The sequence below is a fragment of the Pteropus medius genome, unplaced genomic scaffold (genome assembly GCF_902729225.1).
Source record: "Pteropus medius unplaced genomic scaffold, Ma_sr-lr_union100, whole genome shotgun sequence".
In the NCBI taxonomy this organism is placed as follows: Eukaryota; Metazoa; Chordata; class Mammalia; order Chiroptera; family Pteropodidae; genus Pteropus; species Pteropus medius.
Window position 1 is genome coordinate 1538803 of NW_024354875.1, and position 17565 is coordinate 1556367.

Sequence of the window (17565 nt, forward strand, 5' to 3'; positions counted from 1 at the left end):
GGGGAGTCTCCAGGGCCTCAGGCTTAACATGTGGCATTATTACCATTGCATGAAGGTAATGGCTAACAGTGACATTAACAAGTTTTTTTTGCAAGGACAAATCAGATCTTCTGAAAGGGGTTCAACAGTAGAAGTAGAAGGAAGGAAGACTTTTAGCGGAGAACAGGATGAGATGCCAGTGGGGAGCCGACAGCAGTGAAATAAAAGCATAGTCTTTTTTTTTTTCCAAATCCAGGGAAAGAGTCACGCACATAGCATTTTACACACATGAGGCAGCATGAGGGGGGGGGGGGGGGGGGGGGGGGAAAGACTCAATACGTCTAGTTTTGGATGGAGAGGCACTTGTGCTTTGCCTTGGACATCAGTGATTCCTATAATGCTCTTTTACAATGAGTTCAGAAAGAAGGGAGCAGAAAAGGCAGAATCATTACACCTCGTGAGCATATTCTTTGGGACCTAAACTGCTCTGGCAGAGCAGGACAGCAGAAGCCAACTACCTGCCCAGCCTCTATGCTGCTGCTGGAGGCTAGGCCAGGCTACAGAGAAGCAGCTAATTCGACTTGCTAACTTCCCCACTTCTGCTACCATCAGCTCTGCCTTTCCTGTTCCGTGAACTAGGGTTCGGTACAGCACTCTCCCGAAGCGAGCACGCCCTGCCCACACAGGCCTAGAAGCCACTGCACCCACATTGGTCCAGTGTTCCACGCGAAGGCTGAAGTCACTTTGCAGGCACCGTCACTTTCTGCCCAAATTCTGTTTAGAATCCTGAGCGAAGCCCAGAGACTATTAGCACCAGCCGGCCCAACAGTTCCGCCCAGAAGCCTGAAGCCATTGTCTCTCGCAGGCCTGAGGGACTGGACTGGGCAGCTCTGAAGGCAGACGGGGGGTCAGGAAACGGATGTGAACAGTAGGGGCACAGGCCACCCTCCGAGAGGCAGACGGCGGGCAGAAGGCGTGGGGGACATAACCTGGGAGACTGGTGTTAAGTCGGTGGGACAATTTTCAAACCCCCCTTGAGAGGACTCCAAGCAGAAGACCTCAGGGGAAGCCCGGCTTCAGTTAGGAGAGATCTCTGTGCCGAGACCCCACGCCCTGCAGAACGACCCGACGCCTGCCTTTGGCCGGCCCGAAGCACAAGGGACCACCTCAGATTCCTTGTCACTAAAACGGGCATCTTCACATTTTGTTTTGTTGACTAGGAGACTGGAGTGTATGGAGCCTGATGAAAATGGAATGAGGCCTGTGGTCCAGTGAACAGTGCTGTGTTAATGCTGCTTCCCTCGTTCTGCTGTACCACGGCCACGTGTGCAGCGTGTCAGCACGGGGCACCACGGCCACGTGTGCAGCGTGTCAGCACACTGGGTAGGCTGAGAACTCAACTTCCTGTGAATCTACGATTGTTTCAAAATAAACTAAAAAACAAAACAAAAAAATGGTCCTCCTAATATTGTGTAGAGAATATCAGTACTCCCTGCACAATAATAAATGCGGATTCCTGAAGAATGGGTGAAAAGACTCAGGATGGAGAGCTCCATTTGATTTTAAAGGTGAAGTAGAAACTGAGATGACACCCCTGGGGGGCAGGAATTTGGGTACTTTAAATTTCCTTCTTTGTATGTTTCTATAGCATTCAAATTCTCTATAACGAGCATGTATTACATAGGAAAAATCACATACCATCTTTTTAAATGTTAGTTTTTAAAAGACAAAATGAGATCCTCTTACAAGGCATGGAAGAAAAGGCCAGAAAAGAGGACAACAAACAAGACCTCAGTGACCACCCCTGGGGAGGAACGTCTTCTAATTTATCTATCAAATGGCAAACCCACACACATGGGCACACTGATCATTTCGACACCTTTCTTCCTGAGGCAGATACTACTGCGAGTTTAAACACTAATACAGACACTTCTTAAAATTCCAATGATAAATAATTGGCCCATGTTCTTCAAAAGTGTCAAGACCATGAAAGACAAGGACTGAAGAACGATTTCAAACGAAAGGAAAGACAGACATGATAACTAAACTGACACATCATCCTGGGTGGAATTCTGGATTGGACAAAGGACACACTAGAACAACTGGTAAAAACGGGAATGACGTCCATAGATTAGACGGCCCCGTATCAGCGTTAAGTTTCTGATTTTGATAACCGCCCTGGGCTCGTGTAAATTATTAACACTGGGGAACCTGGGTGACGGGTATAGGGAAATTCTTTGGACTATTTTTGCTGCTCTGGAAGTATTTCAAAATTTAAAAACTGTTTTTAATTTAAAATTTAAACTGGCTCTCGTTCTAGGTCAAAAAAAGTTCCACTTGTAAGGCCAAGTCTGATAACGCTCTATAGCTCAGGTACTTCTGGGTAGGGAAGAAATACTGTCACATTTGGGCCATTTTTACTTGCCAATAATGGCAATACTACCAACCAAATTTACTGCCACCTAAGCTGCTCGACGGCCCTGCATTTCTGTGGCCCGGCCACCCCCCCGCTGTCCAGGAAGACGGTGTCATGCCTTCTCCTTCGTCCTCTGAACCCTACCTCCCTTCACTCCCCCTCTGCAGGTGACCTTGCCTCTTATGTCACTGAGAAGAACATGAGCAAACACCCAGACGGTTTATCAAATTCCCACCACTGTGCTAGGTGCTTTTTACACATTAACTCATTTTTACCTTTACAACGGTCCTATAATACAGTTACCATCATTGTTCTCATTCTACAAGTGAGGCTCAGAGAAGTTACATAAAAGTCCAAAGTCACAGAGCTGGTGGCAGAGGCTGGATTTTGACCCCAGCAGTTTGTGCTCATATGTGCTACATTACATGGCCACCGTCCAGAGAATAAAGTGCAGGGCAGGACCAAGGGAGGAGGAAAGTCACGTCTACCTCAGGTGTCCAAGTAATCTCACAGCCCCACCCCCAAACCTGGCTCAGAGAGTCCCCAGAACCCAACCTAGTCCCCATGTCCAGGCCAAAGGTTCCCAACTTCCTCGCCGTTGCAACACACATGGCTGATGGAGTCCGTACGCATCAGACACCTCTGTTGTGACAACCTACTCAGGCAGACACAAAGCCACCCTGTGCCCAGTCATGGTGTGAGCCAGCAGGAAACATTACATTCAGACATTGCAACACTGTTGACTGCCCTACGTAGTAGATAAAATTGATTTCTAGAGAATATTATAGGATCTATTCAAAATGTTTTCCATTTGAGGCTATCTCCCCAAAATAAATAGAATTAACATTAAAAGATACTTCTACTTTAACAACAATACTTATGATTACTGATTTTTCCTTTAATGTCCACGTGGAGCTCTAGCTAATCGAAGGCATTCCTCTAAGCTAGGCTATTAAGATGAACGTTTATTAAGGTTACTTTGAATTCTAGTTTAACCCATAGCTGTTTTCCACAATAATGACTCCTGAGAGCAATTACTTACACGGGCGCCAAGGAGGCTCTTAACATGGTCGAAGCCTGGGGGGCGAGGGGAGAGAACAGAAGAAAACAGGCCGTGTTAAACATCGACAGCAGTGCATTGATCCTAAATCACTGTAACAGCACAAAGTCAACAGATGTGCAAAGTTTGTGACCAACCATTATTCTCCCACCATAATCATATATGATTTAAAAATTAGCCCAAATCAAGGTCAATCAATACACTACTGATGCATTTCCCAAGCCGCCCATTCCTGGTTCGTGGCTACTCTACTCCAAGGGACACTTTATAAAAAACGGTGAGTTCTCCCCCTCCAAACTCCCAGAGGCACTTAAAGTTGCTATTACAGGCAATACTGTATGAAACATGGACTAAAATAGAAACAACCAAACGCTATGTGTTGCACTCGTTTGGAGAGATTCAAATCAACTGTACAAAGATATTTTGAGAAAACAAAGAAATGAATGTGGGCCGCACAGGTGCTACGTGATACTAAGGGAGGAGTATTAGGCCTTGTGGTTATGTTTTCCTTTTGTTTTTTAAAGCTCTTATCTGTTAGAGATGATATTGAATTACCTGCAGGTAAAATGATATAATGTTTGGAATAGGTCATAAAGAACTCCAGGGGAAAAAGAAGTAGCGAAGAAAGCAAGCCTCTGTCTGTGGAGCGCCTCCTGGAGGGGCAGGCGGTGGTACACTCCGTCCCCTAGAGGGGCAGGCGATGGTACACTCCGTTCCCTGCTGTCAAGCAGCTCTGGAATGGTCACTATCTGCACTTATCACACGGATCTGTGATTATTTTGCAATTATTTCTGTGTCTTTCCCATTCGGCAGACACTGGGTTCCATAAGGGCCAGAGATAAGACACCTTGGTGTCCCTAGCACTTGCTCCAGCACTTGGACATACGAGGTACTCCAACCACCGTTTGTTGAATGAAGGAATGGATGCATGAATGCTGACTTCACAAAGCGGGCACCCTAGAGCCCTTGACTTGATAGATCGTCCTGGGCTGATGCCCCTGCCCCTCTCTCTCTGCAGTTTATAGACCATGGGGACCCCCACCTTGGAGACATCAAATCCAGCCTTTAAATGACTCATGACCATGTATGTTTTTATATTTTTAACCTTTGATTTTTTTTTTTTTTAAATTAAAGGAATTATCTACTCCTGGTACTGGTTTAAATAACAAGTTTAGAATGCCAACTAAATTACTCACTTAACTCATTAAGAAGACCGAAAATCCAAGATAATGAATCCAGTGAGTCAAATAAGAACATGGCCATATGAAGATATTAGCATAATATGCATAAAAGAAAATATTTAAAAATTAGTGAGATTAGCTAATTCATAATTCCACAGATAAAATTCACCAACATCCCCTTTTTCAGTTAAAGAATGTTTTCTATCTTTTCAAACAGATGCTTTTTTGCTAAACTCTGTATCATTCTATTTGCCCTGTGACGAAATTAACTGAAAAGCAATAATAACTGACCCTTTCATGAGGACAGCCAATAAATTCAACATTAATGAGACTTGATTATCTAATCGAGTAATAAAAAAAGGGCTTTGAGAGGGCGGTTGTGGTTTCATTCACCACGCACGCTGTCTGCCAGGTCCCCGCCCGCCGCCGGTGACCCGAGGATGAACGGGGCTGAAGTCCTCATCCCAGAGAGCTTGCGGCCCCCTGGGGAGACCCAACGATCGAGTGACACTGTGTGCCTCTGCTTCCTCGTCTGTAAAGTCATGGCCATGATAGCACCTACCTCGCAGGACTGTTACGAAGATTCGATTAATTACCATCGGCCTCCCCATTCTCTACACCCCCCAAAGTACCAGGTCCGGCTAATCCTATCCCTAGGTCTCTCTCCGGTCTGCCACCTTCGCCCAGCCCCCACGCCAGGGAGCCTAGCTCGCTTCTGATGACTTCTACTAGTAATGGTGCCTTTGACATTTACTGAGCTCACTGTGAACCAGGTGTGCCGTTCCTGGCACCTGTACTGATGTAGTAACTCATTGCAGCCCCTGTTATGTCCATTTTCGGATGAGGAAACAGAGGTTAAGTAACCTGCCCTATGCAGAGACTCAAACCCGGCAGGTTCTAAAGCCCACCCTCTCCTTCAGGTCCCTCCCCCACCCTCCTTCCACACTCGGCCCAAGGTGATCTTCATCAGAGCCAAGGTTGCTCCGGCCACTCCCCTCGCCCCCCAGCCCACCCATCCACTCCTGAAGTTGTTCCTTGCACACCCCAATGCTCCAGTCCCTCAGACCCTGCAGCTCCCCGGGGGCGGCTGTGCCTCTGCCCCCCAGCTCCTCTCTCTCTGGTGGACCTTTGCCCTCCCTCCAGCCTCCCAGATTCTTCCTCCTGCAGAACTGGGGAGACCACCCGCAACACTGCCCGCCGCCCAACTTCTCCGCGCCCCGGCAAGCTTCTGCTGCATTCCCTTCAAGCATTCTGTTTGTAGCATTTTCGCATTGTATGGTGTCTATGTTTTTCTTTCCTTCTAGCCGTTTTCACCCCCCTGGGGACATTTTGCCCCCAGAGGACATTTGTAACGTCTGGAGACATTTCTGGTTGTCGCATCTGGGGGTGGTGCTACTGGCTTCTCATGGCCAGAGGCCTGGGATGCTGCTAACCATGCTTCAGTGCACAGGCCAGTCCCCGCCAAAAGAGAATTATCCGGCCTAAAACATCGACGCTGCCAAGGCCGAAAAACTCTGCTTTAGACATGGGTTTGCTTTTTGTTAATCACCTTTATATCTAATTGAGTTTTAGCCCAGCGCAGAGTAGATACTCAAAACCTCTTTTTCTGAAAGGAACTGACTCACACAAGGACTTGGATTACAGTCGTGACTCCTGAGGAGGGCCCGTGGGGACCCCCGCCGCGGGGCAGGTGCGCCCCCACAGGCTCACCCCGGAAGGCAGCAGGGCTTCCGCTGCCTCCGCGTCTCTGTGCTGAGCTACCCCGCCGCAGGGCGGCCGAGGCCGAGAAGGACTGAGCTCCAGTTTGTTATGAAGTCAAGTCCACCTTAACACTGACAGCCAGGTACAGACCTGGAGGGCTTGCAGCAGGCTACAGCTACCACTTCTGTCCCTGGGTGGTGTCATCAACGACACTCGGACACTCAGGGGCTGCTCCGATTCGTTGGACTCGAGTTCTTAAAGTCGCCCCTGTCAGCTGTAGGTGCCACTATGTGTATGGGTGGCATGGGCACAAGTACAACCGACCAGGAAGGGAAAGCCCCGTGAGGAGAGGCTCCCCGCAGGAGAGGCTCCAAAACCATCGGTCAGTCGGGGCCGTTTCCCTCGCAAGCTAGCGATGGATCTTAAACATGGATGGAGGAGCCCCAGGAGGTGTCCCCCTGCTACGGGGGCCCTAACTGCAGCCCTCGGCAAGGCCGTGGACGCAGGAGGGCCATGCGTGCAGGCTGCAGGCTGCACCTGCAAGACGCAGGGCTGTCCGTGCGGGAGGAGGACTAGGATAGAGAACTGCGAACGGATTTGGAAGCGGAGCTGCGTGGGTGGAACAGGAACGCCCGAGGGTCCGAATGTGCCACTAAGTTCTACAGAAGCTTCTCAGGTCACCTGCTTCACCGCTCTGAGAGCTTGTGACTGAGCAAGGTGCCAGCAACATGCACACTCGGGGAAGTGCCAGGGGCAGGGGCGCTAGGGCTTCTTGGGGCTTCTGTGACCAGAGCTGAGCCTGGAGGGGCAATGGGCATCAGATCATGGAAGGCTGTGGCCTCTCTGCTGAGCATTTGGACCTGAAGCAGCGACAGGTATTAGGTGAGGGAGTAACATGATCGGATGCCTGCATGTACCTAATCCTACCCGAAATATGAGGGCACAAGGAAATAAGTCTTAACCAGAAAGGCCACTCCAGCTCCCGTGTGAATGAGCAATCAAAAAGGCGAGAGCTTGGAGTCTGAGACCAGGTGGGAAACGTTGCTGTAAGCCGGGAGACAGGGAGGGCCTGAACACACAAAGCGGCAGGGAGGGAGGACGCCACTCGGGTCCCCTGACCGCCTGAGCCCTGCGCAATGGGGAGGGAAGAGACTCGGGGGTTCCAGGCATTCCCGGGAGTGTCCTTCACCAGACAGGAAATACAGGAGGGGAGACCACCTGTCTGGAGTAAAGATGAGCCCGGATTTGGACTGAGAAAATGTGCTGTGCTTGTCAGACATTCATGGGGCGAAGGCCGATCAGTCCGGGTTTGGAGGTCAGGGGAGAGGTCTGAGCTGATGGCACAGTCACCCCCTGTTGATCACGGTCCGACCAACTGGCAAGATTAAAGGTGTTCCAGCCCTCATGTCACCAGGGACAGTTCGGGTATGTGACAGACACGGGTATGTGGGGTGTAGCAGGGAGAGGTGAGCCAGGCCTAGAACTCCTCCTTGACACATGGAGCACGGGGCCCAGAAAGGCAGCCTTGCTGTGTGGAGGCACCGTGGGCCGAGAGCAGGCTTCTTGCCAAGATGCCTTAAGGAAGCCATGTAAGGGAGAGTCCAAGGGCTGAAAATGTTGACCTTCAAGCCAGAGCCATGGTACCGACACAGGAAACCTCAGGAAGCCTCCCTGAGTGGAGCAATGTCACAGAAAGGTTTCCTGAAGGGCACACCAGGCCGTCCTACAAAGGGGCCAGCCCCATGCTCCCAGCCCCTGGAGCTGTTCATTGCTCACGAAGATGGCTGATCTTGGAACCAGATGCCTTGTAAGATTCACATATCCTGGGCCTTTAATATATTTAGTGCTATCACAACTGGAAGTATTTTAACTTGTATTGCCAATGAGCTCTACTTGGAGTTGTTGGAGAAAGGGATGCATCCTTATCTGGAAAAACAGCTCATTTGGGAATGAGCTGTTTTTCCAGATAAGGATGCATCAAAATGGAAACTCCCCCATCAAATGAATCCGCAAACCCACAGGTGCCACTCGGTGGGGCTTGGGGTTCACCCGGGGGGCTGTGCTCAGATTTCCACCTTGAGACTGTTTCTGCATTCATGCTTGCCCAGCACCAACAGGGGGCTAAGACGAGAAAGACAGCGAGATGCTTTCAAATGCTACTTGGAGCATGCAAACAAGGATGCTGCATCACTAGAAACAGCAAAAACGTCTGCTGGAGGAAGGGTTAAATGTACCACACTGTTCAGACTAAAACTCGAGGAGATGAGGAGAATACAAACATGCTGAAAGGCTAAGGGAGACCCTCATGCTACACGTAATTGACCTTAATTATAAATACATTTAAAGGTCTGGAAGGGTGGACACGGAAGAGTGTCTACAGGGCTACAGAAAGGAAGGCGAGCGGGGCTGGGCCACAGGGAGGGAGGCTTTGTGTTTCGCTCCATTCCCTACTAAATTGTTATATATTTTCAAGCGAACACATATTCATGTATTACTTGTGTCATCTTGGAAAACAAAAAACTCTTAACTCTTGTGCCCTCAGGAAGAAGTTTCTCCTCTTATTCCTGATGATATAAAAGCAGATCTGTCTCAGATCCCAGCTGATTTGGTAAGGACCGGCAGTTAGGGCGGGGACACGCCTAAGGTTAGAGTCGCACCCTAAGCCAGGAAGAGGCTACGTGGGAGAATCTCTCCTCCAAAAAATCAGTCCCGCCATTATCGATCCTTCTGGGAGGACCCAGATGTGGCTGCCAGGTCTGATAACGCGAGTGGATTCCTGGACGCAGCTATGTCAGCATGAACGAGGGAGGATGGAAACACGCTTCCTCCCACTCGTGGTGTTCCCTCCAAGGGGCCGCCAGCAGTGTGACCTTCACCCGCCTCGCCCACTCTGGGCAAGAAGCCTGCCCAGACAGCACAGGCCCAGGCTGCTCCCGGCGGTGGCCATGGTGAAGGAGTTGGCCAGAGCTGCCCATGCCAGGAGGGGAGATTTCTTTAATTCTAGGGTTCAAAAGTAGAAAACTGTCAGTGTCTGGATGTACCCAAATTCCACAGATAAGCCTCTGAAAGACTTAAAAAAAAAAAAAAGGAATGTTCTGGGCTGGAGAAGTATGTTATCTTTTATAGATAACCACTTGTCATGCTTAAGAAAGAATGTGTCGTTATTCAGACCACCTGGCATCTATGATCCAGACCACTGGACATCCCGAACATGCTATCCTGAGCCAATCTGAGGGCCAAGAATGCAGGACTGACTTTTCTCAAACATGTGCTTTTTACTCTTAAAATGCTCAGTTTTCTTTCTCCTCTGGAACACACTGGGTATTCTCGAGCTGTGTCTTCAATTTGCAAATCCTAGGACCTTTGAATAAAACGTTGTCATTTTTATTAAAAAAAAAAAAAAGGAAACCCATCTGCCACAAATAAAATCCATATTCTCCCACACAAGCTTTGTCAGGCTCACCTGGGGTATTTTCAGCTACTTTTCCCTTCATTCTTTTGTCCTATTTTTCAATTGGTTTACAACTCAGCAGGAGAGAAGGGAACTATTTACTGAGCCATTCTGAATTTTCAACAGTGAAGGAGGTTGCAGAAGACCAGGTTTTTAACAGCCAGATTTTAAAAGCGGTATCAGAGGGACTAAACTTTATAGATACATCAGTTTGCGAACCGGCCCCAGCCAAACCCTTTTTTCAGAGTGCAATAAACGGGAACACTTAAAGTCGACAGCACTCCCAGGGAGAGAGAGATCAAGGCCATGCCAGGAAAGAGCCTGGTCTGTTCGTGCCTGTTTATCTTGAAATTGATGGTATTCTGTTTGGACCTAGAATAGAATTTATTCCCTTCTTGTCTTTCCAAATCCTAAATCCTATCAGTTCAGTCATGAGACATCCTAACTTCTTCCTACATTATAAATCTGATATCATACATCAAGTTTAGCCAGGCGTAGTCAACTATAATATTCTTTCATACTTTTATGGTGATCCCATATCTACTTAGCATCTTGCAGAAAAAACATGAGGAACAATAAACAATTATCGGCAGCTTTTACTGCCTGTTCCTAAGTCACTGGCTTTGTGCTTAGGTAAACGAAGCCCGTCTCTCCCCTGGCTTCAAAGGCTTAGAATCCAAACCGCAAATCGCAAAAGCACGGTGACAGGGTGGGGCAGCAGCACTAGCCTCCTGGCCAGTGAGGCTAACTGCAGATGGGAGGAAACGTGAGATGTGTTGTGCCTGCTCCCTTTTAAGCTGCCCCTTAGTAAGATGCTATCAGTTTTAAATAAGCTGGACGTATCACTCGACCAACAGAAAATGGAAATATAAAGATTTTCGTACATGCAAGATAGGATGGGATTTTATAACATAAACCTGAAATACACTAAATATTTGCTGATTTTAAAAACAAATGGAAGGGGGGAGAGAAAGAAGTGGGTCTACTGGACACAGACCCCGCTGCACTAGTTACTGCTGACAAGCCACCACTTCTGGTAGACGCATGCCTCTCCTTGGCTGACTGGCAGCCACAGCACAGCGTACACAGCAGCCCACCCAGCCAGTCCTCGGGGTGTGGCTTGAAGCCCCTCGTCCTCGACGGCCCACGAGGAGGTTCCTTTTCTGAAACCCGGATGTCTCTGTGTGCTTCACTGACATTTTAAACATCACCGGTTCTCTAAGATTTGTTCACGTCGAAAGCACCTTGGCACGTCCTGATGCACAGGCTGCGATACCCCTGCCTGTGCCTCGGGGATGGGGTCCGGGACGTTTGTGCTCCGCCTGCCGTCACATCTTTTCTATGAAGACCCACAAGGGAGGCGGCCCTCAGGTCTCGGCGCCAGAGCAACCGTGTGAAGCAACTGTGTGACCCAATCGTCTTTAAACGATGTGCTTACACTTGTTTTTAAAGTTATCATCGCAATACACCTGCTTGGGAACGACACTGAAATGGTCTGTGGGGAGATGTGTGGTGGGCTGTGGGCATTCGCTGTACTGGGTCTGACGACGGCGTTCTCGGGGTCACCTGGCATTGCCCTCCTCATCAAACGCACCCAGCTGCACCCCCTCAGCCCCTGGGCCAGACAGCAGGGCGCTGTTAGCACCAGAGACGGGGGTCCGGGAACTTTGGAAAGTTCCCTGGGAAGCGGTGGGCTCACGCGCTGGTCAGGACCCCAGGTCCACCCCACAGGCCCGTGGATGAGCTGTCGTAAGGACACAGCACCTGTGCAAGGTTTTGGCCCGAGGTGCAAACCTGACTTTAATCATGAAGAAACATCAAACACAGAAGAAATGTTCTATTTTTAAAAGGGGGGAAGGGCTACGTTCTCCTAAAATGTCAATGTGATGAAAGTCAACGACAGACTGGGTGAACGCTCAGGAGTAGAGGAGGCTAAAGACTCTCGACAACTCAACACACGGCCAGATCTCGGGCTGCCGGGACGGGGACCTAAAGGCACCGAGGGCTCAACTCACGAACCCCGGGAGCACACGGGTTAGACAGGAATGTCGCACCAACATTAAATTTACTGAAGTCAGCTACAGCCACGCCACCCTGAACACGCCCGATCCCGTCTGATCTGGGAAATAGCAGGAGTGGGCCTGGTCAAACTACTTGAGATGGGAGACCACCTGGAGAGCCAGCTGCTGCTGGCGTCAAAAATTTAAAACAAAAAGGGTCGTAAGCTGACAAAGTCCTTGCAATCTGTGAAAGTCAACAAGGGATTTATATCACCTAAAATTACTGAAGTCAATAATCACATGATTCTGCGAGATAACATTCTGATTAAGGAATACTGTGCACTGAAGAACTTAGGGATAAAGGGCCATAGTGGATATATGTCCTTGAATGGTTCAGAAAACAGACCGTGTGTGTAGAGAAAGTAAACAAACAAATGAACAAACGGGTACACTGCCAATGGTCTATGAATGTGGCTAAAGCACATCCAAGTGTCCTCTGTGCTATTTTTGTAACTTTTCTGTGCTTGAAATTATTCCAAGAGTTAAAAAAGAAAAAAAAAGAAGCCCCCTACCTTAGACTACACAATTTCCAATGTGGCAGTTACTTTAAAAATAAAATAAAGTTTCATTCGTTTCCTATTGATTTGCTCATTGGTTCCAGCCCTTGGCCCCCCATCGAGCCCCTCCAAAGGGAAGAGCGACCTCCTCCCCCACCCCCACCCCAGGAGGCTGTCTTCCAGCAGCTCACTCTTCAAAACATCTCTCTCTACCTTCTGGGACTTTAGAGACACCTCTGAAATGTCAATGTCATTTTCTCCTGGTCTTTCATGTTTTCAGGTCCTTTAAATTGGGGGCGCGGGGCGGGGGGCAGACCATGGGCACAGAGCCTCACCGTCCCGGGCCTCGTGAAGTCCACGCTGTGCGCCAGGCTCTGCCGCATCTGGTTACTGAAGAGGCGGGCGCAGACGCTCTGCAGGTACTCCGGGGTGATCTGCAAGGGGGGCACGAGGACGGCCAGTGAGAGGCTCACCCGGAGACGGCTGGGGCGCCCCGGCATGCGCGAGAGCTCCCTCTCAACAGGCTGTCTGCAAGGCGCGGAGCTGAAACTTACTCTGTTATCAGAACTCGGGATTCCAAGCACTGAGCCCGACAGAAAAAACAGCTATCACGACTCCAGGTCTGATCGTGCGAATCGCACTTTAAATTACAGAATTCCACTGGATGGACTCCCACTGCCATGAACAATAAACTGATTTTAAACCGCTTTGTTATTCCTAATTCAGGCGATGAAGTCACCGTAGTGCAAAGGACTCTGGGCTTAAAATCAGAAGATCTGGTCTCAAGCCGTGGACTCCTGAGAAGACCGACAGCTCTGCCTCTTGCCCTCACGGCCTGTCGAGCGGAACGAACAGCATCTGTCTGTGGGTCGTGGCGAGTGGGGAGAAAGAGATCACGGATATGCCCGGCACACGACAGTGGCTTGGTAAATACTTACTGAACGAGTGAGAGCCATTTTTATAAATTATCAAGCGCTTGACAGCGCGAGGCTGAATTATTATGCCCATCGACGCTACTGTATTACGGAGCTTTCCTTTACCGTCTCTCGTAACTCTCGTGAGCGACCGTGATTCAGGATTGACACATGACGTCTAAAGCAGTAATCTAAAATTTTTTGCTTTCCACTTTTTAATAAATAATACATACGCTTAAAATGTCCAAGAGTCAATGCCGCCGCTCCCCAGCAACCCACCCTGGAGGTGACTATCATGAAGAGCTGTGCGTCCCTCCAGACTTTCGTCTGCGCCTGAGTGTTTAAGGGGACGTCCTTTCCCTCGGCCTCGGGCTTCCCTGTGGTGAACTCCCTCCCCCTCCCCCTCGCTCCCTCATCCCCTGACAGCAGGACCACACTCGGGACTGGTGGACTGGAAAGGGCTGGGAATGCGGGACTAGTCCCTGGCCATCTCTCGACACTCAGGTATAAGCACCTCAGACAGAGAAGGGCCCCATCACGAGGCTGCGCCTCCTACAGTACCCCGAGTCCATTTCTTCCTATAGTATCAAAATTTAAACGTTCCTTTTCATTCTGTATTTTTAACCTTTCCTTTTACACCTGTTCCTTCCCTACAACCTATAAATGTGTTCAAATATATTTCATATTAAAAAAAGTATCTTTCCCTTTGTCTCCCCTAGGTCTTCGTCTGTCGACCGCCCTCTCAATATTCCTCCTTCACAGCCAAGGTCCTTGAAAGGACCCACTGCTGCTGCCTCCCTGCCCTTCGCCCTCCAGCACGCTGGGATGGAACTTCCTCTGTGCCGCTCCACAGCAGCTCACGTGGCACGGGCACCGATGCCCTTCTGAACGTCAAAAACTTAGACACTTTTCAGTCCTGCTTTTCTAGAGTCTTCTGCAGCTTTTGAGGGTTTGGGTCAACCCCTCATTCCTGAACGGTCCCTTCTTTTGCCAGCAGAACCACTTCTCTAAGAAGGAAACTGAGCAAAGGGCATGAATACACAGTTGACTAAAACGCAAAATATAAACGGCCAATAAACACATGTAGATATATTCAGCCTCCTACATAATTCAAGCAATATAGATCGAAACATTCAGAATACTAAGTTCTGCTTACCAAACCGGCAGAGATTTCAAAGTACAATCTTGTCTAGTGCTGGGAAATGTGTGGAGAAACAGACACGCTGATAAACTACTGGGGTTGGGAGGCAGGCACTGTTGAAATCGTAGGAGAAATGATTTGATAATATATATCAAAACTTTAATGCCCACAGCCTAGCAATTCCACTCTTAGTATCTCACCGATATTGATATTCAAAGGGCTAGCGTATGTACAAGAATGCTCATTGTAACATTTTTTGTTACAGCAAACAAAAAAATCTCAATGCTCATCATCAGACTGCTGACCAGCTATGGTTCGCCCTTACGATGGAATAACATACAAGCATTCAAAAGAATGAGGAAAGACTGCCAAGATATATCAAAAGTAAAATAGCAGGTTCCAGAAGAGTAGTGACTCATACGATCCCAAGTAAGTACGTGTGGGTGGCATGCACGTGTGGGCGGCATGCACGTGCGCGTGTTGTGTGTACACACACGCAGGCGTACGCGTAGAGATGTTCCAAAATAATACACGGGAAGATGTTGATCTTGAATATCGATGCGGAGGTGAGGCTAAGGAATTATGATAAAGGTGGCCATTCAAATTAGTGAAGAAAGAAGTAAATAGTTGTGGCTCAAACGGTTATCTGTTCTTGGCAGGGGAGGGAGGAGTAGATTTCTCCCTAACATCATCTATCAAAATAAATTCCGTATGGATTAAAGATTTAAAGGTCTAGTTAGAACAATTAAAAACTAACCAAACGACAGGAGAAAAGTAAGGTGAGTGTTTCAGCTCCTTCAGTGGGAAAAACTGTTTTAATAATACTGTGAAAAGGCAGAATGGGTAAAGGGAAAAACTAACAGATTTGGCTACACAATCATGTAAACTTTACTAAAATCAAGAAACATAAAAAAGCCAGCAACCAACAGGAAGATATTTACAAAAGACGATCTGAGAATGACCCGTGTCTAAATACCACGTCCAAAGCTGAATTCCTGACTGTCCCCTAAGCCTGCTCCGCCCGAGCCTTCTGTCTCAGCTGGTGGCAGTGCCATCTTTCCAGGGGCTTAGGCCAAACGCTCGGAGTCGTCCTTGACTCCCATCTCTGTCCCTGTCTCTCCCCAGCTCCAGTCCAGCAGGAAACACTGTTGGCTCCACCTCCCACCACACCGGGTGACCACGTCTCCCACGGCCCTGCGACCTCCAGACCAGCGGGGCCTCCTCGCACGACCACAAGACGCTGACCCCGCCACCGTCCCCATCTCCGAGGTGACCCTGACCCTGCCATAAGCTGTCCTAGAGCAGCGGCCAGGTGATCCCCTCATGCACAGCAGGCCAGACCAGGCCATTCCGCTGCCCCGCTCCCAGGCTGACTGGTAGGAAAGGTCTCCCGCCTCGCCATGGCCTCGGCCCCCCACGGCCTGCTGTGCCCTCGCTCCCCACCTCACTCGCTCTGCTCACACCAGCCCCAAGCGTCACTCCTCAAACATACGGTTCACGCCCACGTTTGGCCCTTTGCAGTGGCTGCTCCTTTGGCCTGGAGTCCTGGAAGAGCCCCAGAGAATGCCTAATTCGCTCGCTCGCCTCTCCCGAGTGTTCACTCCAACACCGGTTATTATCGCCGAAGCTCACCTCCCGCCCGCACACACGCAGCCCCCCAACTCCCATCCCTCTTCCCTGCTTCGCTTTTTTTTTTGTGTCTGAAAATACTTGTCATTTTCAAACCCTCTACATAATTTACTTATGTACTATGTTGATGTTTACTGTTTATCAGCTGGCTCCCCTCCTGGAACGTGCCCTCCATGACAGCAGGGGCCTCTGCTGCCTGATGTACCCCAAATGCCTAGGATGGGGCCTGGCATGTAGCAAGCCTTCAACAAATCTTTGTTAAACAAATGAAAAAAGCATGTTAAAAAGGCTTGAATTCATGTGTAATCAATGTAATATATATTTAAATCCTGAGATACTATTTCTCACTGATCAAATTTGCAAAATACAAAAATTTTAATGAGCATCCCCAAGACGGGCACGAACTCTCGGTGGAATGAGATTGGCATAAACCTCCCCAGAGAACCTCAGCAGGGATGTCAACCTAGAAAATAACTTTGAAAGATGTTAACACAGGCTCGTCCCCAAGGGCGTCTGCCACGATATTTATAATTTATAAAAGCGTAAACCTGGAAACCACCTAAACGCCCAACAGTAGGGGCCTGACACTAAGTGAACTGTGCTTCTCCATGTAATGGAAAACTTCTACTACCACTAAAAGTGAGGCATTGGGGAATAATAGTTAATGGCTTCAGTATTAAGGAAAAAGGCAGATTAGAGAACTGTGTGTGAACGCGAGTCCATTTTTATAAAACGTGTCTAAGGAATGAAAGAGTGTGGAGTGTTAATCAGAGTTTGTTACGAAGCGACACGATTATAGGTAATTTTATTTTTGCATAGTTCTATATTTTTGAAATTTTCTATGATACATATTATTTTGTAGTTGTATTTTTGAGTTACTAAAACAATTTTATTGATGATAAAATTATATAAAGCTGAACACGCACAGGCCTGCAGAGGCGCGCACAAATACAAGTAAAACTGGGGAAATCGAAATAACAGCTGGACTGCACCAGCGCCAACATCCCGGCGGAGATATCCTGCTGCAGCTTTGCAAAATGTTGCTGGGCAGACTGAACGAGGCTCTCGCTGCATTGTTTCTTAAAAATGCATTGGACCTACCATCATATCCATTTTAAAAAACTGTATTCCACAAAGAGATTTTATTATACTTTCTACTTTTTCTGAAGTAAAGCACTGGAGTCATTCCTATTCAAGTCAGGGACAGCACGAGGGTGCCCACGATCACATCATTCAACAATGTCCCATGGTCTTAGTCAATAAGAAAAAAATGTTATGACATATAACGAAAAAAGCAAACAAAAATACCACTATTTAAAGATGGTATGACTGCCAATCTAGAACACGGAGAATCAATCAAGAGGTTCTGTCGGATTAACAGAGTTCAGAAAGCTAGCTGGATCGAAATCAGTATAGAAGAATCTATAGCTTCCTATCTTACCAGCAGGATATCGCTCCCTCTTTTTTATGCCACTACATAATACTTCTTTGCTATCAATTTATTCTTTGCTGACATCAAGAATAAGGTGTAGGGAA

The 17565-nt window shown here is 48.3% G+C and overlaps 1 protein-coding gene across 10 annotated transcripts in view; it reads right to left on the reverse strand.

Annotated features, from left to right (window-relative positions):
- Positions 1-17565, reverse strand: part of LOC120596959 (lisH domain-containing protein ARMC9) — a 110359-nt gene that overhangs the window by 72463 nt on the left and 20331 nt on the right. For 8 of the 10 annotated variants that reach the window (XR_005651280.1, XM_039855533.1, XM_039855530.1 and 5 more), the window contains exons 9-10: positions 12681-12779; positions 3438-3472 (exon numbers count right to left, since the gene is read on the reverse strand). Coding sequence is in view for 9 of the 10 variants with exons in the window: in XM_039855533.1 (XP_039711467.1) it covers positions 3438-3472; positions 12681-12779 (134 nt within the window). In the remaining variant the exon portion in view is untranslated. The remainder of the gene's footprint in view (positions 1-3437; positions 3473-12680; positions 12780-17565) is intronic. The other 2 variants (XM_039855531.1, XM_039855535.1) reach the window with 1 other exon arrangement.